The 26,501-nt window shown below is 42.2% G+C and overlaps 1 protein-coding gene across 1 annotated transcript in view; it reads left to right on the top strand.

Moving 5' to 3' along the window:
- The window catches only part of LOC149462533 (retinal guanylyl cyclase 2-like), a 170,275-nt gene that overhangs the window by 82,936 nt on the left and 60,838 nt on the right, over positions 1–26,501 (top strand). The window contains exons 7-12 of the mRNA XM_089676747.1: positions 4,108–4,188; positions 7,280–7,456; positions 8,789–8,945; positions 13,845–13,994; positions 15,860–16,008; positions 22,258–22,421. Of these exons, the coding sequence (XP_089532873.1) occupies positions 4,108–4,188; positions 7,280–7,456; positions 8,789–8,945; positions 13,845–13,994; positions 15,860–16,008; positions 22,258–22,421 (878 nt within the window). The remainder of the gene's footprint in view (positions 1–4,107; positions 4,189–7,279; positions 7,457–8,788; positions 8,946–13,844; positions 13,995–15,859; positions 16,009–22,257; positions 22,422–26,501) is intronic.

Below are 26,501 nucleotides of genomic sequence, written 5' to 3'. Positions count from 1 at the left end.
GAGAGTTGATGACTGACAGTGACGGGCTGTCTGCTCGCTGAACAGAGTGATCAGTGATCAACACTCAGGTCTCAGTCTTAAGCCAGCCATAGATGGTGCAAATAGAGACAAGTCTCTCCATGGCTGCACGGAGAAGCACAGAGTCTGGTGGAGGGGTTCTGTCATCCTCTCTGCTGCCAATTGATGAGACAAGGTGGGGGTGGAAAGGGGAAGGGTGCTGCAGCTGCAGGAGAGGTGTGAGGGCCACATGAAATAGCGTGGTGGGCTGGATTTTGCCCACGGGCCTTGCGTTTGACATATGTGCATTAGAACGTCTTTGCTAACACGGAAGGATAAATACATTTTTTTAACTTTTGAGCCTTTTGAATTCAGTTCAAGCAGAGATCACAGTCCTACTAACTGGTTTTAAATGCATGGATGTGGTATTTTTCCAAATTCCCTTTTATATTTTTTTGACCTGTTAGAGAGTTTTTGCCAGCTTAATCGTGTGCTGGCTAGCCTTCTCTATACATGGCGTATATCATCTTAGTCAGTTGGTGTGTTGGGCTTGCTCCAGAAGGGTTCACTAGAAAAAACATTCTGCTAAAGTGATATTAAAGCCTTAATTATTTTAGCAATATCTACTGTCCTGCTTCTTAATGAATGAAACTTGTCTTTCCACCTTGATTCACCTGCCCCTCGAGAGAGCCGCCCTTGCATGCATGCGTCCAGTCCAGAACTAGAGCTGATGATGTGACCGAAAACAACTCTGTGTCAACTCAAACACACAGCCCCAAAACCTTAGGATAGCAAGCCATTCCCCTTCTCCCACCGCTTCCCTCCTCCAAGCTGCTGGTACCTGTGCTGTTTCTGATTTGGTACAGAATGTGCACTCTCCCCGACAGAAATTTGTACTTAAGAACCTGTAACTGACAGCAATGAAGGTTAGGAACATTTATTAGCTAAATAATATACTAATAAATAAGTGTATAACCTCCTCCACCCCAAAATTCCTCAAAAAGTCATACTTTCTCCCTAGAAAGTGCAATAATCATATATTATAACCTTTTTGTGATAGAATTAAATAAAATACTAATATTCAAATTAAATAATATATATCATATATACTCAATAATAATAATAATATACTCAAAACATATAAAAAAAATTTTTTCAAAAAATTGAAAAGAAAGAAAAAAAAAAAGGTCCAATGAAAAACAGTGTCCCAATAAAAAAACAGTGTCCAAAATAAAAGTCCCAAATTTTCAAACTTTATCATCCAATAGGAAGGAATCCTATTTCATCCCGTGATACCTCAAAGAAAAATAAAAAATAGATACTCTAGTGCATTACCTTTATAAAACAATATATATTCACTCAGTGCAGAAACACAAAAATTGTGCAAAAACTATATATATATATCTCGTGCACATATAAATTAACTGTGACCACTCCGTGAACACTGCAACACTGTGAATCCACCGACACCAATAGTATTACATACTATTACCCTCTGTATCTATATAATCAGCATTCAATCAGAGATCTTCTATTTCCTCTCCAAAGAAATTTTCCAAGGTCCTCAAAAGACAAGAAGGGTCTCAAGACTCATGTTCAAGGTATAGGTAAAAGATTTTAATAGCCACTTACATTAAAATTCCACATATCCAGCTCCAAACATGGCTCCTATGCGAGTTCTGCCAAACAAATGCAGTAAGCCATGTGTGAACAACCAACAAAATGGCCGCGGCGACACTTCCGGTCTGCGTACGTGCGTCTCGACGTCACACCCTAACGCGTTTCGGCACTTCCGGACTTTCGTCAGACGAAGTCCGGAAGTGACGAAACGCGTTAGGGTGTGACGTCGAGACGCACGTACGCAGACCGGAAGTGTCGCCGCGGCCATTTTGTTGGTTGTTCACACATGGCTTACTGCATTTGTTTGGCAGAACTCGCATAGGAGCCATGTTTGGAGCTGGATATGTGGAATTTTAATGTAAGTGGCTATTAAAATCTTTTACCTATACCTTGAACATGAGTCTTGAGACCCTTCTTGTCTTTTGAGGACCTTGGAAAATTTCTTTGGAGAGGAAATAGAAGATCTCTGATTGAATGCTGATTATATAGATACAGAGGGTAATAGTATGTAATACTATTGGTGTCGGTGGATTCACAGTGTTGCAGTGTTCACGGAGTGGTCACAGTTAATTTATATGTGCACGAGATATATATATATAGTTTTTGCACAATTTTTGTGTTTCTGCACTGAGTGAATATATATTGTTTTATAAAGGTAATGCACTAGAGTATCTATTTTTTATTTTTCTTTGAGGTATCACGGGATGAAATAGGATTCCTTCCTATTGGATGATAAAGTTTGAAAATTTGGGACTTTTATTTTGGACACTGTTTTTTTATTGGGACACTGTTTTTCATTGGACCTTTTTTTTTTTTTTTTTTTTTTTTCTTTCTTTTCAATTTTTTGAAAATTTTTTTTATATGTTTTGAGTATATTATTATTATTATTGAGTATATATGATATATATTATTTAATTTGAATATTAGTATTTTATTTAATTCTATCACAAAAAGGTTATAATATATAAATAATATACTGTTTGACTAATAGATTAGAATATTATTTGTTTGAAAACATTGAGCATTTAATACTAATAGAATGATTAATAACTGGTCAATCAACAGACTTTTGGAGCTGCTGATGCATGCTGGGAGAAATATTACACATGAGTCACTTCCTAGCACAAGGTCTACCTCAAGTGTTGTACTCTGAGAGCATTGACCTAGGCTTTAGGGCCTGGGAACCAGGGATTTCTTCCCCCGGAATGAAACCCTGAAGATAATGGTCCCTGTGGAGTGCTGTTGTTAGGCCTTGAGGAACAGACTACAGTTGTCCCCCACATGGAGGTGGTGAGTGTCCAAGTGAGATGGAAAGCAATACAGGAACCTTTCCATGCTTTCCAACCTTGAGTTCTAAGACTGAGTTACTTAAGTTTTCAAAGATCCATCTTAAACTTTAAGTGCCCAACCAATATAACCCTTTTAGAAGCTGAATCAGAGAGTTGGAAATACATACAAAATATCAAAGACTGTGTTTTAAGTAGAACCTACACGTATACAGTGTACCCTCCACCCCTCTTCCTATTTCTCCATACAAATGTGCAATAAATCATTTAAAATCTGAAGAAAAGTGACTAAACATCTAGAGCACTAGTGTCCAAACTGCGGCCCAATGGCCGGATGCGGCCCTTTGCTTGCCTATATCTTGAGGCATTATTCCTGCCACTGACACCAACAATGGGGTGCTATTACTTCCACTGACATCAACAAAAGGACACTATTCCTTCCATGACATCAATGATGGGACACTATTACTCTCACTGACACCAACGATGGGACACTATTCCTCCCACTGACATCATTGATGGGACACTATTCCTCCTACTGACATCAACGATGGGGCAAAAATTCCTTCTACTGACACCAATGATGGGTCACTATTCCTCCTACTGACACCAATTATTTCTCCCCCTAAGACCAAATATGGGGCATTGTTTACTCCTACTGGGTACAGTGCAGACCCCTTAAAGCCTGAAGGACAGCCTTAAAGCCTGGAGGACAGTACACTGGCCCTTTGTTTCAAATGTTTGGAGACCCCTAATCTTGATCAACCATTCTCAACCAAGGTTCCGAGGTCTACAATGTAGCAGGCATTTTTCCCACTGACCCCGATTAATTAGTTTAAACAGGGTTTTCCTGAGACCTGAACATTTTTTTAAGAGTTCCTCTGGGGTAAAGAGGTTAAGAAAGGCTGATCTAGAGACAAGAACTTTACCCTGAGAGGAATGTGCCTGGGACATTTCTTGCCAAGTAAGCGGGTCTGGGACACTTCATGACATAGCTATTGGTTTGACGAAGACTCGACTTCCTTTACTACTGTATTTGCTCGGCTACCAATAGAGCTATAGATACAAAGCTGACTTTTTCACCTGAATGTCGCATTTGCCAAAAAGTTCAAGATGGTGAAGCAAGGTATCCTTCAAGGTTCAACGTATTACGTATTCTCTGGCTACATCTTTAATGTATTACGACTATGAAATTATTTTACAGGGAGACTGGGTGTGGCTGAAGAAATTTGAGCCTGGGCCCTACCACGAGCTGCGGCAGAGCACAACCAGCACGCTACGGAAAGTAAGAGCTGCATTTTGTACACTATTCTGTCATTTTATATCATAGGATAATAATGTGTGCTTCCTACATAAAGTAGAGCTGCAGCCAACACTTTTTTGCATTGTTTTGGCTATAGTGGAGAAGAGTTAGCTGCAAGGGTTTTTCTATTTCTTCCAGCCCAGGGTTGGGTTTTAAAGTGTATGTGTACCCTAACAATAAACCTATTTTCTCCATTTCGGTTCTTTAAATGTAGTTAAAATTGTTTGTTATGATTGTTTGATAAATGTGAAAAAAATATCAGTTGATCATGAAATAAAATCAGAGTTGTCATGTGTCCATTGCTCATTTTGTTATTGTCCCAAGGAAAGTAATTAGCCATTCCAGTTCTTAGTTTGGGATGTCAGTGGGCACCAGGACAAAACAAACTTTCAAGAGAAAATCCAAACGTTTAGGTCGGCATCAGAACTGGACTAGAAGGAGAATTATCCAATGGCATACCTGTTCCAGTAACAACCATCTAAGAAGGTTCACTCACATTGGAGAGATATCCTCTCACTTCCTGTCATTGTGTGTTCAGGATAGGAAAGGAAGGGAAATCTCAATGAGATGCAAAAAGGAAAAAAAAAAAATGACAGGGGTATACCCATTCGTTTCGCAATCTAAAATGATTAAAACATGTTTTGGCTTTAGAAATGCTTTAAGATTGAAAAGATTCACAGACCCAATTGAGGATAACAGCAATTGGCTGTTGTCCCTATAACTAGAGCAGGGGCGGACTGACAACTCATGGGGCCCCAGGGCAATAGGGGATCATGGGGCCCCTGTGTCCTTGCCCAAACTCAAAAAAGCCTATGAAAAAGGTACGAGGGGCATCTCATAGGGCCCCCTACTGACCCCGGGCCCTTGGGCAGTGCCCGAGTTTCCAAATGGTCAGTCCGCCCCTGAACTAGAGTACTGCAAATATGAGGTCCCCTGCATTCTGATACATTCTGATAATACATTCTGATACTATATATCCTTCATCCATGTTTTAAGAAGGAGACTAAAATAGGGGACAGTGATAGTGGACTAGGTGAATCTCCAGCAAATTTTTGGTTATCTGTTCTGTACAGATACTGAACCTTATTCCCTTTTTTATTGGTTAAAAAGTCCTGTGCATTAGTTAATGGGGAATGTCCTCCCCATGTGTGTTAAAATATGTGTAGCACCCTCCTAGGAAAGGTTGTTAGAGAGGTTAGGGGAAACTTAGTTCTTTAGCTTGGATACACAGAATATAACTGGTTACTAACATTTATAGGTAAAGTTGATCCAGGGAATATCTGATTCCCTCTCGGGGGATCTGGAAGGAATTGTTTTCCCAGCAGGAGCAAATTGGATCATGCTTGGCTGTTTTTTTTTGCCTTCCTCTGGATAAACTGTGGGTATAAGATTATAACTTCTTTTTTTTTAATGGTTGAACTGGATGGACTTTTGTCTTTTTTCAGCCAGACTAACTATGTAACTATGTAGCTCCTCTGTAATCAGTGTAGCAGGGTATAATTTTTTTGGGCTGCTCAAGGTATCACTGTCTACAGGCTCAACTACTATACCCTGCCTTCTAGTGGATTCTAGAGTGTAGAGGTTTGGAAGAGGCAGACCCTGGGCTTAATATTCCTTTGGTCTCAGCAAATCCTTGGTGGGAGGATGTCCAGTAAAAGGCTGAGGAGTGCATAAATAGTCTGGGGCTTGGAGCAGCAGGGTTCTTGTGCAGGGGGAGAAACCCCCAGATTGGAGGGCTGCTGCCTTTCTGGGTAGAATAGATGAAGTCTGCAGGAGTTCATTGAGGTCCCAGATCAGTGGGAGCTGGGGGGCTTTCTGAGAGGAGCTGAACTCAAGTCAAAGGAGGTGAAGGTCCAACCTGGAAGGTCACCAGAGAAGTGTCTGGTCTGTATTAGACGGAGGCATCCAATTACTCAGGGACATTGTGAGTATAGACCCAGAGTGTGAGATTCTAGTGACTGGTGCTGCTTTAACTCTTTGAGTATCTTTTCCAGTATTGCTGAACTGGGACCATTCTTGTGCATGGAGTCCCTGAACCGCTTGTCCTCCTTTTGGGGAGCTATTTGGAAGAGTAGAATTAAAGTGGTTGTACAGGATCAATGTTTTTCACATTCATGCATTCTATGCATGAAGGTAAAAAACCTTCTGTGTGCAGCATTTCCCCCAGCCCCCCTAATACTTACCTGATCCCCATCGCAATCCTGCGATATGCACAAGAACCACAGCTGTCCAGGGTCTCTGCCACCTCATTGGCTGTCAATTACAGCCAGTGAGCCAATGAGGAGACAGAGGGGCGGGGCTGAGCCGAGGCTCCGTGTGTGAATGGACACATGGAGCAGTGGGTTGGGAGAGCGCCTGCTCTGGTGTCTCCATAGCAAGCTGCTTGCAATGGGGTCACCCGACAGGAAGAGCCAGGAGCGCGTGGGACCCGATAAAAGGAGGATCTGGGCTGCTCTGTGCAAAACCACAACACAAAGCAGGTAAGTATAACATGTTTGTTATTTAAAAAAAGAAAAACTGAACCTTTAGTATCGCTTTAAGGCAGAGTGCCCTCTACTACTTTGTACACTAACATTTGGAGTATCCTAAAGCTATCCCTGCACCATATCCAAGTTCAATGAGCATTACATCCAAAAAAGACATTCCCTGCCTGGTCCTTGAGTTCTTTGGAAGAGAACCTGGGATAAATCTGTGGGGCCCGACAGGGGTCTACAAAGGGGTGCTACAAATGGAAAGAAAATTTCTCAAATGGGAACAGTGATACAGGACAGAACTACTGCCATAAACCTGTTAAAAAACCTGAAGCAAGGGGTAGGAGGGTATTCTTCCTGCCTGCAGTCTGCCGGTAACTTCCTCCCTGACCTCATTACCTGCATGTCCTCTGATGGGTTTTTCAGGCTTGTTGTGTTTAGCTGCTCACTTGTGCCATCTGTTAGCAAATATTCATCACTATGGCATGGTTGGCATACATTGGTCACTGGATTTAATTCTGGCTGAGTGCTGGACACAATTAGCCAAACTGTGTTTCAGAATTTAGCGTGCCATTAACCAGCTGTTTCTCCACTGTTTCCAGATGAAGGATCTGAGAAATGAGAATGTTAACCCTTTTCTGGGCTTTTTCTCTGACTGTGGAATCTTTGCCATTGTGACGGAGCATTGTTCTAGAGGAAGTTTGGAGGATCTGCTCAGAAACGATGATGTCAAATTAGACTGGATGTTTAAATCTTCATTGCTCCTTGATTTGATCAAGGTAATTACTGCACTGAATTCATTCCTTATCACTATGACTTGTGTAGCACTGAAAAGTCACCCCAACTTCTAGACCAAGACCAAGTTTTAGAGGGTCAATATGTATATACTTCCAAAACAGTGCCACCCCACATTTTAAAAATCCACTGGAATATGGATACAAGTCAGATATTTCTGTATATGTACTATAGGTGCTTAGAAAAGCATTGTGTTGTAAATCCTTTAAAACAACCTGACCTTCTGCACTCATGCCCTTTCCAATATTGCAGGCCCTTTGACTTAAGAAGATCTAAACTGAAGGACAAAATATAATATTTTGCAGCTTATCAGTCCTTAGATGTAGTGGCTGCATTCATTTTAATTTTTTGGGCTAAGTACAGTTTTAGCAAGTGCATACAATACCTGTATATCTGGCCAGAAATACATTGTCCTTATCACTTCCTATAAGATGAACTGAATGTTATCTTCCTTCTGTAAAGTACTAATCTACACATCCCCTATGTAATGGAGATGAAGAAATGCAGACATTTTTCAAGTCCTACCTAGATGACTACCATAGCTTTCTCCATAGATACAATGGAGTGATTGAGAATAGCTACCCTAGGGTAGGAAGTGTGTTGCTGGCAGGATTAGCAGGTCAAAATAATTGAAGATAGTCTGAAATAAAAACTAATGCAACCAACACATCTAAGGACAGCAAAAATGCAATATATTAAATTTTTTCTTGGGTTTAGAAGAGGCCTTAAGAAGACCTGGATGATATAGGGACTTTTCCAGACCTGCTGCCAGGGGCGCATCGTTAGAGGAAGCCCCCTTGTGCTAAAGCTGTTGCTACCTTTTGTGTCAAAAACTCTGCTTTACTTTGGTTAACTACTTCATTGAGTGTCCTCATTCAAGTTGCTTAGTTCTGGGCATCCCAAAGCTTTTCCCAATCCCTATTTTAGTTCTACAAAACAAATAAAACAATTAAAAAAAAGAACACAATCTGCTTGATTACTGTTTGAGGACTGAGTGGGGTTTAATGCACCTGGCTGAAAATACCCTATGCTGGGCTGCGTGCTCTATTAACGGATCAGAACCTGGGTTAACAGCAGGATCAACCACAAGGTTTGCACAACACTTGCAAGCCATTTAAAGCATCCAGCTGTGTAAGTATTCCACACAGGCTCAGGTAAGCTTTGCTGGGTGTCTTACTCCAGCACCATGAAAGATGTTGTGTATAGGGAATATGTGGGGATTTGTATAACTCCATGGATCCATGGTCTGTGGGAACCTCCAAGTGAGGCTTTAGTCATTTATCATATTTCCTTTCTTTATTCCAATGTTGACACAGGGTATGCGATATTTACACCATCGTGACTTTCAACATGGACGCCTAAAATCCCGTAACTGTGTGGTGGATGGCAGATTTGTCTTGAAGATTACTGATTACGGATATAATGAAATTTTGGAGAGCCAAAAATCTCCACGGCAGCCTTCTCGTCCTGGAGGTGAGAAAACAAAATACACAATAAAAAATATGGAAAGATTGATGTACAAGATTAACACTTTCACCCGAGTCAAAATAACTTTCATGCTATACCAGTGGTCTCCAAACTGCAGCCCAGATGCAGTACTTTGTTTGCCTTGAAGTGGCCCTTGGGACACTGTTTCTCCCACTGACACCAACTAAGTGGACGCTATTCCTCCCACTGACACCAAGGGGACAGTATTCTTCTCATTGACATCAACGATGGGGTATAATCCCTCCAACAGACAATAACAGTGGGACACTACTTCTTCCGCTAACACCAATAATGGAACACCATCCCTCCCACTGATACCAATTCTTCCAGTAAAATCCATGATGGGACACTATTCCTCCTCCTATGTTATTATGTCATTTTTGTACACCCACTGGCTCTTCTTCCCCAAGATCTGAAGGACGGTGAAGTGTCACTTTGTTTTAAGACCCCATGCCCTATAAAGCGCACTGCAAAATACTCTGGTCTTCAGTTTGTAGTTGGTAATGGTCAGCTTGATTGCTTTTTCACTTTCTGTCACAGTAACAAGGATAAATGGGAAAAAAAGAAGAGAAAATCTCTATAGAGGGACAGACAACCATAATAATCCACCAGCAATTTTAACCAATTTCTACTTTCCAAAATCTAATTTCCAAGCAAGTACATGGCAAGTGATAGCCATGTTGCTGCAACATTTACAAGCTCAAACATCTTTTGGGCAGCAATGGTGCCTGTATAAGGAATTTTTTTAATGCTTGCCTTAAAGGGTACCATCAGAAAAAAAAAATTCCACCTTATCTCATGGAAGGAAAGGCCTTACCAATAGGGAACAATGCATGGAAAAAGACGATCCCATGGGCAACCACAAAACAATAAGGTCAATTATAATTCATCCTTAAAAATTTTGGTTCCAGCACCAGGTGTTTTTTTGGTGTGATTTGTCATTAATTGTGCACTTGTTAATTATCAGTAATTTTTGTTTATTTTTTTTATTGTTGGAACATGGATCATCTTACACCTAGTACAGGGGTGGGAAAACTTTTTGACTTGAGGGCCGCAATGGGTTCATATATTGGACCCGGGGGCCGGACCAAGAGTAGATGAATGATGTGTATGTGTCATCCATAGTAAGTATAGTAATATTCCCCCATAGTAAGCATAGTAATTAATCCCCCATATAGTAATTCATCCCCCATAGTAATTCATCCCCCATATAGTAATTCATCCCCCATATAGTAATTCATCCCCCATAGTAATTCATCCCCCATAGTAATTCATCCCCCATATAGTAATTCATCCCCCATAGTAATTCATCCCCCATATAGTAACTCATCCCTCATAGTAATTCATCCCCCATATAGTAATTCATCCCCCATATAGTAATTCATCCCCCATAGTAATTCATCCCCCATATAGTAATTCATCCCCCATAGTAATTCATCCCCCATATAGTAATTCATCCCCCATATAGTAATTCATCCCCCATATAGTAATTCATCCCCCATAGTAATTCATCCCCCATAGTAATTCATCCCCCATAGTAATTCATCCCCCATATAGTAATTCATCACCCATAGTAATTCATCCCCCATATAGTAATTCATCCCCCATATAGTAATTCATCCCCCATAGTAATTCATCCCCCATAGTAATTCATCCCCCCTATAGTAATTCATCCCCCCTATAGTAATTCATTCCCCATATTAATTCATCCCCCATATTAATTCATCCCTCATATAGTATTTCATGCCCCACAGTACTATTCCCCCCCAAGTAGTAAGCCAAGTCCCCCCTGTGTCAATTCACTTACCTTTGCTCCGCGCGTTCCTCTCGCCGTGTTCCCACGCCGTTCCGGTCTTCAGGGCGGACTGTGAGAGGAGCCTAGCTCCCCTCACGGTCCTCACGCTGCCCTGCCTACACACATTCTGACAGCCAATGTTTGCCATGCCCCGCGGGCCGGATTAAAAGGTCCGCCGGGCCGTATACGGCCCGCGGGCCGTAGTTTGCCCATTGCTGACCTAGTACCACTGACAGGTTTCTTCCCTTACAGCACACTTCTAGCCAAAACTTTTGTTTTTTGATAAGGGTTGTAAGAAGATTTTACCTTTCTTCCTAGAACCTGGGAGAAGAGACTAAACAAAACACCTTTGTTAGTACTGTGGGGAAGGTTTAGATCAGGGGTGTTGAATTATCCCCCCCCCCTGCTTTAATAAACATATAGGGGATATAGTTTGCTCAGTTGGCACCACATCCAAGTTAAGCATAAATGGCAAAAAATAAAAAAAAAAAAGGATTTTAAGATACCAAACATAGCCCCAAAAAAAAGGCAAATACACAACCTCAATAAAATGAAAAAAGTTTTTATTCACACCAATAATTAAAAGATATCACAAAAACATTTTCAGACAGAGTTCTAGAAATACTGTGATTGTGATCCCTGAAGGAACACTAATCCTGTTATGCCCTAATTTACATATAAATGTTCATATAAATATGCATATACTGTTGTGTTCAAAATAATAGCAGTGTGTTGAAAAAAGTAAATAAAGCTGAAAATCCTTCTAATAGCTTTTATTTCCATACACACAAATGCATTGGGAACACGACACATTCTATTCCAAATCAAAACATGAAGAAAAAGAGATCAAATTTGTGTTGTTCCTCTAAAAAAATCTTTAAAAGAAAAGTGAATATTAGACGGTTCAAAAAATAGCAGTGTTTGTATTCTTCTTTACAAACTCAAACATTCACTATATAAACTGAAAAATGTTTGAAGATTTTGCTTTCCTTTGAATCACTTAATGAATATTTGGTTGTAGTCGCACTGTTTCTGAGAACTGCTGTACATCTGTGTTGCATGGAGTCACCCAACTTCTGGCCCCTGTGATCAGGTATTCCAGCCCAGGATGATTGGACTACATTCCACAGTTCTTCTCTATTTCTTGGTTTTGCCTCAGAAACTGCATTTTTGATGTCACCCCACAAGTTTTCTATAGGATTAAGATCCGGGGATTGGGCTGGCCACTCCATAACGTCAATCTTGTTGGTCTGGAACCAAGATGTTGCACGTTTACTGGTGTGTTTGGGGTCGTTGTCTTGTTGGAACACCCATTTCAAGGGCATTTCCTCTTCAGCATAAGGCAGCATGACCTCTTAAAGTATTCTGATGTATTCAAACTGATCCATGATCCCTGGTATGCGATAAATAGGCCCAACACCGTAGTATGAGAAACATCCCCATATCATGATGCTTGCACCACCATGCTTCACGGTCTTCACAGTGTACTGTGGATTGAATTCAGTGTTTGGGGGTCGTCTGACAAACTGTCTCCGGCCACTAGACCCAAAAAGAACAATCTTACTTTCATCAGTCCACAAAATGTTGCGCCATTTCTCTTTAGGCCAGTCAATGTGCTCTTTGGCAAATTGTAACCCCTTCGGCACGTCTTTTTTCCAACAGTGGGACTTTGCGGGGGCTTCTTGCAGATAGCTTGGCTTCACATAGGCGTCTTCTAATTGTAACAGTCCTCACAGGGAACTTTACACCTTCTTTCATCTTCCTGGAGCTGATTATTGGCTGAGTCCGCGCCATTTTGGCTATTCTACTATCCATTGGAATGGTAGTTTTTCGGTTTCTTCCACATCTTTCAGGTTTTGGTTGCCATTTTAAAGCATTTGCGATCATTTTAGCTGAGCAGCCTATCATTTTCTGCACTTCTTTATATGTTTTCCCCTCTCCAATCAACTTTTTAATCAAGGTACGCTGTTTTTCTGAACAATGTCTGGAATGACCCATTTTCCTCAGAGAAGCACTTTCACTCAAGAGGAGCACTATTTTAAGGACTGTAGAATAATCACTACATGTATTGATTTATGTGATATATCACCTGTTCAATTATTATTATTCACTATTTAGTTATATGATTTTTTTAAAGCACATATAAGAGGAGCACGGCACTATTGGAATATAATTATTTGCATATTGCACATAATAAGAGTGTGTGTATTAGCGCCAGAGAATCTCAGCAATATAATATATTATTGGAATATAGAATTACAGTGGCTCACATGCACCTTATTTTTATTTAGCAATAAAAGCTTCACAGAAATATTTGCTATTACCAGGTCTATGGAAAACTTAGAGTATGTAAACCCTAACAATGACCCTCTCCAGAGTGCTCCCTTTTGATCTATTTAACATAATGTTGAAGGTATTTTATTATATCTGTTCGATAAGTGTAAAAAAATACCTGTTGATTCTGCCAGAATTGCAGTGCCGTCCTGTGCACTCTACAGTGCTATCTCAAGCAGTGTAATCAGTCCTGCCTTGTCCTGTTTGTGAACTAAAGTACTCTTCCCCTTATGTTATGCAGATAGGGAGAGGTGTTCTGTAGATCTAAAATAGTCCCTGTTCCAGGGTGACATTGCTGTTCCTGCATAGATACAGTAAGCGTTGAGCGTTATCACAAAAAAGTGTGTGACAGGCAGAATCACTAGGGGAAAATAAAAGAAAAATATCCAAACATTTTTATTTTCAACTGGAACAATTATGTCGATCTTTAGCTGGACAGCAGTGGGGAGCAGGGGCGGACTGACCATTTGGAAACTCGGGCACTTCCCGAGGGCCCGGGGTCAGTAGGGGGCCCCATGAGATGCCCCTGGCCCCTTTTTCATAGGCTTTTTTGAGTTTAGGCAAGGACACAGGGGCCCCATCATCCCCTATTGCCCGGGGGCCCCATGAGTTGTCAGTCTGCCCCTGGTAGGGAGATGCTACTACCTAGAAGAGGCCTTATTAAAATAAGGAATATTCCTTTTATTTAGATATCCTTAAATTTCTGCTCTATATATGGTATATTCTAAATTACATGACTGTATTCTTTCATACAGAACTATTTTGGACAGCACCAGAGCTACTTCGAGATCAAACTCTGGCCAGGAGAGGAACATTTAAAGGAGATGTCTTTAGTTTTGCTATTATATTGCAAGAAGTGGTTGTCCGAGGTCCACCATACTGTATGTCAGGACTTTCAGCAGAGGGTAAGAGATTCTTTTGTCATGAGAATGGGGAGGGAGGTGTAACATTGGGTGGGATTTACGAAAACTAGTGCACTCAGAATCTAGTGCAGCTCTGCATGGTAGCCAATCACCTTCTAACTTCAGCTTTAATTAAGCTTTGACAATAAAACCTGGAAGCTAATTGGTTACTATGCACAGCTGCACCAGATTCTGCCTGCACCAGTTTCACTATATCTCTCCTATTGTGTTCTATGGGCCACACTATCTTCATCCAAGGAGTATACATGGTGGTCTTTGTACAACTAGACCTGGGACCATTGGCACATTATAAATTAATTATCGTGGATTGGCAGGGTTACCAGTGCTGTACCTGTACTGACCTTCCAAAATTATTAAATTTTTGGAACTGCTTCTCACCATTCTCCTGTTGATGTTTAGTACCTGGCCAATCCCTGCGGAAGGTGAAAATCACTGTTTAGTGAACTATAGTGATCTCCACTAGCTTCTGGGTCCCGTGCCAAGCAGCTTCTCTACTACATTGTGAACACAGTAGGTTGCTCGCTCAGCACAGGTGCCATTCTGAGAACATGTTCCATTTTCTCAGCGAATGCAAAGTATTCTCTGATTGAAGAAGGTGGAGATCATGACATCACCATCCATCTCTCCACCTACTCCAATTAGAAATAAGTTTCATTCACTGAGAAAATGTTCTTCAAATGGTGCCTATGCTAATCGAGCAACCTCCTTTGTTCAGTAAGCATCAGGAAAGCAGTTTGGCATGGGACATGAAAGCTAGTGGTGATAACTGTAGTATCAGCTCCTACTACAATGATTTCCAGCTTCCATGGGGGATAAGTCGGGTATGGAATATACATACTTACACCAAGCTTTGTAGTGGAAAAACATCCTTACAGGATGTCTCCAGTTGTCATCAAGATGGACCAATGTAGCTATGCAGTGGAATTCAGCTCAAAAGATGCAAGCTTTTGGCACTCACTGGGTTCCTTCCTTGGGCACAGAATTGTGTAATGCCTGAGGAAGAAACCTAATATGCTTTCAACTTTATTAATTATTGTTATTATTATTATTATTATTATACAGGATTTGTGTAGTGCTTTACAAAATGAAGGCAGACATTACAGTTACAATACAAGAGGAAACAGAGGACCCTGCACGTTAGAGTTTACAATCTAGGAGGAGGGGTTGAGTGATACAAAAGGTAATAGCTGTGGGGGATGAGCTGATGGAGGAAATAAATGGCAGTTTACTAGTTAGAAGCAGGATAGGCATCTTTAAAGAGAAAGGCTTTCAGTGATTGTCTAAAGGTGGATAGATTAGGAGATAGTCAGACAGATTAAGGTAGGGAGTTCCATAGGATTGGAGAAGCTCGGGAGAAGTCCTGGAGGCGAGCGGGAGAGGAGGTGACATGGGAACTAGAGAGCAGTTTGGTTGCTAATTTGAGACCAGGTTGGTGATGTAGGTGGGGCAGAGTTGTGAATGGCTTTGTAAGTTGTTGTTAGTACTTTCAATTTTATTCGATGGGTGAGTGGAAGCCAGTGGAGGGATTGGCAGAGAGGGGTAGCAGACACTGAATGGTTGGTAAGGTGGATGAGTCTGGCAGCAGCATTCATGATGGACTGGAGGGGGGATAGCCTATGTAAAGGTAAGCCAATGAGGATGGAGTTGCAGTAGTCAAGGCGAGAGATAACCAGGGAGTGAATTAATTTAAGTTAGCCCATAAAGGGTGTCTCTGAAACTCCAAATATTCAGCATTAACTGATGAATAACATAGTAAAAGACTTTACTACAGCAAAGTTGTTAGGAACCTTTTAGAGAAGACATTTTTCTGCAGTGATGTACTACATTTTGTACGTTTTCTATTCCAGAAATCATTAGAAAGGTCAAAAAGCCACCTCCGTTATGTCGACCTACAGTGGCCCCTGATCAAGCCCCACTGGAGTGCATTCAACTTATGAAGCAGTGCTGGAGTGAACTACCAGAAAGAAGGCCAACCTTCGATGAAATCTTTGATCAGGTTGGTGATTTATTCTCTTTTCAAAGGATATATTGTAACTTGCATTGTACATAAATTACAAAGATGATACAAGTAGCCCTTTTTGTGCATTGAAATATATACATGCAAGAGTGATGAATTAAGGCACATTTCCAAATCACCCAGGATTGGACAGGCCCATGGAAAGACCAGTACACATAAACTTTTGGGGACATTAGCAACTGTTATAAATTGGGGCCCTCCTGAATTCCAGATATGTACCTAAATATTTTACATAGTTACATAGGTGGAAAAAGTCCATCTATATCAACCAATAAAAATAAAATATAGAAAGCCTCAATATACACAATCCTATACCCACAGATGAGCCAGAGAAAAGCAAAAAACCTCAAAAAAACATGATCCAATTTACTTCAGCAGTGGAATAAAATCCTTACTGATCCCCCGAGAGGCAATCAGATATTCTCTGGGTCAACTGCCCCTGCCGTTATTACCTCTAAATGTTAGTATCCAGTTATATTATGTGCATTTGGGAAAGCATCCAGCTCTTTTTTAAAACGATCTGCTGACCTAGTCAGAGCTAGTTCTTGGGGGAGTGTAGTCCACATTTTCACATCTCTTTTTTTTTTTTGAATTTAAATATTTATTCATTTTCCATATAAAGTACATTTTCCATCATAACTCTCTTATAACATACAAAATCAGCGAATTATATCCATTTCTATCTTTGTTTCTATTCCTTCCCCCCCCCCCATACACCTATTCCCACCCACCCGAAAAACCCCACCCCCCATTTTCACATCTCTTACGATGAAGAAACTTTTCTGTACAGAGAGGTTACATTTTTTTTCCTCAAGATGTAAAAAGTGCTCCCTTATCCTCTGTAATGACCTGAAAGTGAATAACTCTACACCAAGTTCACTATTTGGACCACTTGTATTATAATACAAATGTATCATATCCCCCCTTACCCTGGTTAACATGGGGGCCATTAATTCTGAAGGGCACCCTCACACATCTCATCTTGCAGAGATCGCGGGTGCGGGAACTGCAAAGAAACCGCAAGGTCTTTATGGTTTTTCCGTGCAGATGCGTTTTGGAAAAGGTGCATGCACGTCCTTGCGCAAAATGTGGGCATAGCAGCCCATTCAAATGAATGGGCTACCGTTCCCGTGAAAGTGCGGGCTGCACAGACTGTGCTAATGCGAACTGGGCCTTAATCTCCTCTTCTCAAAAGAGAATAAATTCAGTTCAGCTAATCCTTCTTCATAGCTGAGCTCCTCCACGCCTCTTATCAGTTTGGTTGTCCTTCTCTGCACTTTCTCCAGTTCTTCTATATCCTTTTTGCAAACAGGTGCTCAAAACTGAACAGCACATTTTAGATGAGGTCTTACTATTGATTTGATCAGGGGAAAAATTATGCCTATCTCTCTCTGTAGTCTATGCCTATTTTAATACAAGTATTTTGCTAGCTTTAGAAACTGCACCTTTGCATTGCATGCTAATATTAAGTGTATGATCTACCAGAAACCCCAGCTCCTTCTACACCATTGGCTCCCCTAATTGTGAAATAGCACTTTTAATCCTAGACTCTATATCATTTATAAATTGGTTAAAAAGTAAGTGTCCCAACACTGTACCTTGGGGTCAGGGGCAGACTGATAACTCATGGGGGCCCCTGGCAATTGGGGATCATGGGGCTCCTGTGTCCTTACTCAAAGCACACCCAAAAAAGCCCATAAAAAGGTACCAGGGGCATTTCATAGGGCCCCCTCCTGACCCCGGGCCCTCGGGCAGTGCTCGAGTGCTCGAATGGTCAGTTCGCCCCTGCTTGGGGTACATCACTAATAACATTAGACCAGTATGAATCATTAATCACTTCTCTCTGAATACATCCCTTTAGCCAGTTTTCTGACTTGTCTGACACTTTTATTTTCTAATTCTCTCTTCCCTCTCAGTCCTTGTATAAATACTGCTCCAGTTTTCCCATAAACCTCTCCCAAAGCACAGCAGACCTCTTTCCCATTAGGTGCAAACCACCTTTAGCACATAGGTTGCACCCCAATGAAAAGTCAACCCAATGCTCTAGAAACCCTAATACTTCCCTCTTACACCAGGTCTAAAGCCATACATTTAGCTCTCTAAGCTCTCCCTTCTTTTTTTTGTGTTGCACATAGCACAGGCAATATTTCAGAGAATATAACATTGGAAGTCTTTCCCTTCAACTTTCAGCCTAGTTCTTTAAATAGATTGGTAATTATCCACCATCTTCCATACATTCTGTCATTCGTCCCAACATGGACGAAGACTGCTGGGTCATGCCCAGCTCCTCCTAGTAATTTTTCAATCTGGTCAACCATATGCCAAAGCCTAGAACCAGGGAGATAGCAAACCATTTAGCTGAGGCGATCCTGTTGAGAAATTATCAGTCCTAATTATAAAATACCCAATTACCTCCAACTCTCTAGGCCTTCCTGCATTACCCTCACCACATCTACTAGATGGGCTGCTCTCCTGGATGTTAGGGGTAGCAGTAACACTTAGAGCTGTCACATCTGAGTTTTCCACCTCAACATCTTCACCCAACTTGGCAAATTTGTTTGGGTGTTCAAACACAAGACTGGCCTTTCTTTTCTGTGAGCCCCTACCACTCCCTTTAAGAACGTTAACCTGTATTCCTACCTGATAATCCTGACTTACCCCTCCACCCTCCATCAACCCCATTAACTACCTGTTCAGTGAGCACAAGACCTCTTTCAAAGTTGTTTGCTCCACACTATTTTTTGTACAGATAACAATGGTTGTGGCTAATGTTGACTAATGTCAACATGTAAGGGCTGCCTCTGGAGTAGTGATGGATGCCCAGAGGGCTTTAGATGGCATGTTGGGAAAATCATCTCACATCTGCCTCAGCTTATTTTTTTTTTTTTTTAAATCAAAAATATTATTTATTAATGTTTAAGGCATACATAGTACAGAATGCAGTACGATATATAACATATTATGAAAGAATCAGCCATTAACAAAAAGAACAAAAGTACTAAAAGAAAATTTCCAGTGTTACCAGTTGTCCAATGAACAAAAAAGTACAACAAGATTGTGGTATTATTATGCAGTAAAGGCACATTTGGAACCCCACACACACAGAGCAGTAGATGTTCCCCTCCAGCAGTGGACCAGTGGAAAATACAGCAGATAGATCTCCCTACATGATAATCGAGGTGAACACAACAGGCAGAGCACATCATGAACATATAATTACAACAGCCTATGCATTATCAAATCCAATGGGGCTAAACCCGGAGTGGCCAGCCATGCTTCCCAGAGTTTCTCAAATTTACCTGGGCACCCACGATGTTGATAAATTAAACGATCGTATCGTAAGATGGTTCCTATATTCTGCCTCCAATCCTCCATAGTAGGGGGAGTTTCTGATTTCCAACACACAAGAATAGCCTTGCGTGCCTGGAACAGGACCTTGGAGATGGCTTCTAGTATAAATGTATCTTGGGTAACATTATCTGAAATATCTAAAAGACATTGTTTGGGGTCTAGAGATAGGTTAGTCTGAAACACTAAATTAAGTCCAGAAGTGACGAAACACGTCAAGGATTGGTTAAGCGGCAACAGAAAGTGACGAACATTGGAACCGAAAGTGAGGCGAGATTGTCCAAGAGCGAGGACCAGCAGTGGTGAGAGCATTGTGCGGTCTTCCTTCTCTGATATTACCGATATACTCATATCTCGGGGCATGATTTATTCATACAGTATGTCTTGTAAGTAATATTCTCGGGCAGCGAATAAATGGTTTTAAGTGGTACTGCACCATGTCGGGTCTCTACTTTTTATTTTTTATGTGATGTTTGTGGAAAGTATCCGTCAGAGGTATTAATACACTGGAGAATTTGGGCCATTCTTGGAAGAACTCGTGTTGTGTCCTGAGAAAATATCTGTCCTTTGGAGGATTATATATACAAACGCACAAAAGCCAACCATGAGAATGGAAGGCAATTATTATTGGTGAGTGCACACCTAATAGGGGAACACGGCACAATTGAAGAATTCTCTTGAATATTCACGTGGTGATTTTAGAGATATGGAATAATTTCATGTGGTGATCATATAGTAGCGAGAAATAATCCCTTTAGTAGTTGTAGCTGAGTGCACATAATTGAAAATGGGGATGGGGGAGGAGTGCCATAAGGCTGACGGGCCTTGAGCGGCAACTGCATGTTTTAACTTCATATAATAAAATAACATTGTAGATGGTAAATTATACCTGGACTTCAATGTATCAAACTATATGAGTTGACCACTGTCGCATATATGTTTCAAATGAGTTATCTCGTAGGATTTCCACTTAGGCATATTGTAGCTTGGCCAGTTCTGGTAATGCCGCATTGTTCCATATGGGACTAAATACAGTGTGACCAGTAACCTGCTGCAGCTGCTTGACCTTGACCCAAATGTTATGTGTTAGTCGATAGGTAGGGAAGGACTTATTTAGTTTAGAAAAAGATTGAGCCTAAAGACCTTTCCGATAATGAGCCAGAGGCCGTACAATGTAACATAACTTGTAGCGTAGAATCATTAGCCTGCCTCAGATTATTTACATCTTTTATTGAAATATATTCTCCAATTACAGTATAGGCCACATGTGTCAAACACAAGGCCCGTGGGCCGTATCCGGCCCTCCAGGCCATTTCATGTTGGCCTTGCAGCTGAGGCACCAGCCTCGTCTCCACCCTCACCTTGTCTCAGCAATCAGCAGCAGGGAGGAGGGCAGAACTCCTCCTACAGTTCCTGTGCCTCTTTGTGCACCCCCTCATCTCCGACTCCCCTGGTCTCATTATTCAGCAGACTCCATCCCTCCTCTGATCCTCCTCCAGACCCTGGACTTTTTGCTTTCCAGCTTCACCCCCAGCTTCTTCCCAGCAGCAGCACAAGGTAAGGGTGGGGGACTCTTGACTTCTCATGGTGGGGGGCTCTTGATATCTGATATAAGGGGGTGAGGTGAGATGCTCTGGACACCTATTCTTACAGATACAACTGGCTCTTTGAGGGCAAACATAATGATGATGAGGCCCCCCGATGAAATTGAGTTTGACGCCTCTGGTATAGGCTCACAGGTTTAGAGAGCACACTGGTATTATAGGGTACACTATTAGCCAGAAACAACTTTGGCATTGATCAGTGAGCTCTTTGAGCGGAGGCATCAGAGACTATACCCTAGTCCCTGCAGATATCAACTGGAGTTTATTCATTGTTCTCAGCCTAACACAAGAGGTCTCTTACCTTCTCTTATCTTCTCTCTGGAGTCCTCTAATATCAGTTCAGTTCTGGGCATCAGGTGTAAGAGGGATACCGCCCTCACTCAGTGTGGACATCTTGCCATTATTTGGTTGCAGTGTCCTCGGGCAGTGTCCGAGTTTGCAAATGGTCAGTCCGCCCCTGGGTGGGAGCATTGTAAAGGTGAGTAAAAGGTGCTCAGCGAGAGGGCTTCAAATAGACCCTGTGACTTTGTCCTTAATATATGGAAAGAAAAGACGTGAGGGCCAGGTCTATCAAGAGTTGAAAGCCATTGTGTTTGGGGGGGTCATAGACAAATTCCCCTTCAACAGGGTTTAGCATTAATGTGCGGGAGCAGCCTGGTAGTTGGTTAACCCTCAGTTTTTTAGTTTTTGCATAATTGCAATTTGGACCTTGCTCAACAAAGTTGTCTGGCAGTCTTTGTCCTGAATATATGGAAAGAAAGAACTTGAGCGCTGGGTCTATCAAGAGGTGAAAACCAATGCGTTTCGGAGGTCATACACAAATTCCCCTTTATCAGGGTAACCTAGACAGTTGGTTAATCTTGGGTTTTATTTCTTTATAATGATTCCAGTATTACACATTCAACCCTGCAACCAGCTTCCCATTGTCCTGCTTTGAGGAGGCTTTCCGTTATTCATAAAATGGGACCGTAGTTGCCCACTATAGTGGAAGGAAAAATGAAAAAATATATAAGCATTCTTTATAATAGCTACAGTTCAAGAAGTTTGATTCAAGACTAAAATCCCTTATACTTTGGACAGGCTACAGCATCGAACACAGGGTGGACACATTAATATGGAATTCAGTTTGTTCAATCCAGGAGCCAGCAGGATTTTCTTTATCAGCTCCATTGGCAACCACTAAGGAAAACCTCAAAAATGAGGTGCCAGCTGTAACTTTTAGGAAGCATTAGATACCTGGTTCTGATCTAACAGCCAGCTTCTGCTTTACTTACAGTTTAAAACCATCAACAAAGGCAAGAAAACCAACATTATTGACTCCATGCTGAGGATGCTGGAACAGTACTCCAGTAACTTAGAAGATTTAATTCGAGAAAGAACAGAGGAACTGGAGGTGGAAAAACAAAAAACAGAAAAACTTCTCTCCCAAATGCTACCTCCGTGAGTATTACCTGTGTGAAATTATTATTGCTAGCATGTAAGATAGTAGAATCTGGTTTAGGGCTGGTTTTCACCACAATTTCTGCATTCAGGGAGTTTTTTTATGCGTTTACATGCATTTTTTCCCCCTCTTTTTTTTCTTCATCTCATTTCAGGACATATGCATTCCAGTGCATTTTTGATGCATCCCAGTGCATTTTTTATGTGTTTTCCTGGTGCATTCCATACAGAAAAAATGCAGTGCATTTGCAAATTGACTGCACTGGAATCCACTGCACTGGTGTGAACTAGAGCCATTGGAATACATTGGTGCAGATTAAAAATGGTGTGGCCCTTAATGTACTAAAGCTAAGTTTGCACTTGCAGCAGACCTTGCTGCCCCTCTGAAAAGTGATCTAGCTATGTTTGCCTGACGGTAAGAAGGCAATGAAGAGGTTTATTATTAATGGTGCACTCAGAATCTGCTGCAGCTCTGCATGGTAACCAATCAGCTTCTAACTTCAGCTTGTTTAATTAAGCTTTGACAATAAAACCTGGAAGCTGATTGGTTTCTGTGCAAAGTTTCACTCAATTTTGCACTCTCCAGCTTTAGTAAATAACACCTAATATGTTAATAACAGGGGCGGACTGACCATTTGGAAACTCGGGAACTGCCCGAGGGCCCGGGGTCAGTAGGGGGCCCCATGAGATGCCCCTGCTACCTTTTTCATAGGCTTTTTTGAGTTTGGGCAAGAACACAGGGGCCCATGATCCCTCATTGCCCGGGGGCCCCATGAGTTTTCAGTCTGGTTAATACTAAAGCCTGCATCGTTGCACCACAACTATATGCATTGTGTCGGAGCAACCTAAACTGTTGCAAGGTGGTTGCGGTTCAGCCCCATTCACGTGAATTGCCTGCAGAATATAACAAGGGTTTTTACATTTTAGCGCCGCTGTGGCATATATACAACCCTGTCCAGGTGCCTTTTCAGCTTAAGGTGAGCCGTAAAACTACAACTCAGCTGTCTATTTTTACCACCCCCCTACTGTAAGTAGAAATGAGCCCCCAAATCCCAGAATCGCTGGACTGGCTGTGGGATTACTGACAGCTAAGCAGCTCCAGAGGTAAGTACAACGGGATGGGGGGGGGGGTGTGGTGAGGAGGGTGTCCAATGTTGCTTTTTTCATTATTTCTGTAAAGGTGAACTAACACTAACTGCTGAAGGTAACAGTCACCTCTCCAAACTATGTCAGGCAGTGGTGTGTAAGGGTTCATTTACACTTGTGTTGCCCTGTAGATTTAGGAAGTAGAAAACTTTTCAGAGGGTGTTTGACAGGCAGCTGGGAGGTGATATGTTGTCTACTCACCACCGCTTTTAACCCCCAAAAGGCTGAACCACCATTCCACAACTATGTGCAATGTGCATGGCGGCAGGGTGTTTGTGGCACAACCCCAATTACTTTACTGCAGGGGTGTCAAACTGGTGGCCCTCCAGCTGTTGTGAAACTACAAGTCCCATCGTGTCTCTATGTTTGGGAGTCATGCTTGTAACTATCAATGTTGCAATGCCTCATGGGACTTGTAGTTTGGCAACAGCTGGAGGGCCGCCAGTTTGACACTTGTGCTTTAGTGGGTCACATTTGGTGGAGGTACTGCTCGCTGAATGTGATATTTATTTATTTCTTTATTACAGGTACTTATATAGTGCCGTAAATTTACACAGCGCTTTACATATATATTGTACATTCACATCAGTCCCTAACCCTCAAGGAGTGTACAATCTAAGGTCCCTAACTTACATTCATACATACACATACTAGGGACAATTTTAGACAGGAGCCAAATTACCTACCAGCATGTCTTTGGAGTGTGGGAGGAAACCGGAGTACCTGGAGGAAACCCGCGCAGGCACAGGGAGAACATGCAAACTCCAGGCAGGTGATGCCATGGTTGGGATATGGGCCCTAAAGCCTGCACCACTGTGCCTCAACTAGCAGCGGCCTCTTTCAGTCGGATAATGCACCCTGCCACACTGCAAAAATGGTTCAAGAATGTTTTGAAGAACACAACATTGAGTTCGAAGTGTTGACTTGGCCTCCAAATTCTCCACATCTCAAGTCAATCAAGGATCTGTGGGATGTGCTGGGAAAACAAGCCTGATCCATGGAGACCCCAACTTACAGGACTTAAAGGATCTGCTACCGATGGCTTGGTGCCAGATACAGAGAAACGTTTGTTTTAAGAAAGGGGGTCTCTAGTGGGTGGAAACCTAGAGGTCCAAAATTGGAGAAACTACGGGGCACCAAATCCCATATGAATAGCAAAATGAATTTAGACTTTATAGGCATCCCATACTATGCTAGTATACAGAAGGGAGTTTTTCTTTTCACTACTTCTGGAAGACACACCTTTTGCTATTCTTATTATGATTTTATGATTGTTATCAAATAAAACTATTATATTTGAAGTTGGTTGTGATCCTTGGGATGTCTGTAAAGTCCAAACTGATTTTACTATTTAGGTTTGGTGCCAGTTAGCACAGCATACCTTCAGAGGTCTAGTGATGTCCAATGAGTCAGGGCCATTCTGGTGGCAAAAGGGGGACCTACTCAGAGGGGTGGGCAGGAGGGACAGCTGCCCTGGGCACTGTGGTATCATGTCAGTTGGGGGAAGGGGCGCCGTAAGGAGATTGGCAGGAAGTGGTTTATGTTGGGAGGGGGAATTTAGGGGGCGGCAGGGGTAAGAATTGTTCTAGAAGGGGAAGTTGGGAGGGGGGTGCTAGAAATGGTGATTTGGAAGAATTTGTGTTGAAAGGGGGGATGGGGAAAGAGGATTTGGTGGTATGTGATAGGTTTGTGCTAGAAGGGGTGAAATAGTAGAGGGGGGAAGGGGATTTTTGCTAGAAGGGGAATTTTTTTTTTTGGTGGGGGGGGGGGATTTGTGCTAGTAGGTATGAAAGTGGGGGTATTTGTTCTAGGAGGAGGGATTGGAGGGGGGATTTGTGCTGCTGGGGGGGGGAGGGATTTTGAGTGGGGCAAAGAGCATTTGTACTTGGAGGGGAAATTTTAGGGGTAGAAGATTTGTGCTAAGAGGGGGTGATGTTTTTTTTTGGGGGGGGGTGTGCTAGTAGGGATGAAATTGGGGGTATTTGTTCTAGGAGGAGGGATTGGAGGGGGGAATTTGTGCTGCTGGGGGAGGGATTTTGAGTGGGGCGAAGAGCATTTGTACTTTGAGGGGAAATTTTAGGGGTAGAAGATTCGTGCTAAGAGGGGTAAAGGGGTAATTTTTTTGGGGGGGGGGGGATTTGTGCTAGTAGGGATGAAATTGGGGGTATTTGTTCTAGGAGGAGGGATTGGAGGGGGGATTTGTGCTGCTGGGGGGGGGGGGGGGGAATTTTGAGTGGGGCAAAGAGCATTTGTACTTGGAGAGGAAATTTTAGGGGTAGAAAGAGGGGGTGATATTTTTTTTTTGGGGGGGGGGGATTTGTGCTAGTAGGGATGAAATTGGGGGTATTTGTTCTAGGAGGAGGGATTGGAGGGGGGGATTTGTGCTGCTGGGGGAAGGATTTTGAGTTGGGGGAAGAGCATTTGTACTTGGAGGGGAAATTTTAGGGGTAGAAGATTCGTGCTAAGAGGGGGTGATTTTTTTGGGGGGGGGATTTGTGCTAGTAGGGATAAAAGGATTGGAGGGGGGAGGATTTGTGCTGCTGGGTGGGGGGATTTTGAGTGGGGCAAAGAGCATTTATACTTGGAGGGGAAATTTTAGGGGTAGAAGATTCGTGCTAAGAGGGGGTGATTTTTTTTTTTGGGAGGGAGATTTGTGCTAGTAGGGATGAAATTGGGGGTATTTATTCTAGGAGGAGGGATTGGAGGGGGGGATTTGTGCTGCTGGGGGAAGGATTTTGAGTGGGGAGAAGAGCATTTGTACTTGGAGGGGAAATTTTAGGGGTAGAAGATTCGTGCTAAGAGGGGGTGATTTTATTTTTTGGGGTGTGGGGGGATTTGGGGTGAGAGAGGATTTGAGCTGGGAGGGGGAATGGGGGGGCAAAGCTTTGTGCTGCGAGGGGGGTTTCAGCAGGGAGTGGGGCAGATTTGAACTGA

Source organism: Staurois parvus, unplaced genomic scaffold, assembly GCF_062004578.1.
Source record: "Staurois parvus isolate SC_StPar_1 unplaced genomic scaffold, SC_StPar_1.0 ptg000173l, whole genome shotgun sequence".
In the NCBI taxonomy this organism is placed as follows: Eukaryota; Metazoa; Chordata; class Amphibia; order Anura; family Ranidae; genus Staurois; species Staurois parvus.
This window is presented reverse-complemented; position numbering and strand designations above follow the sequence as displayed.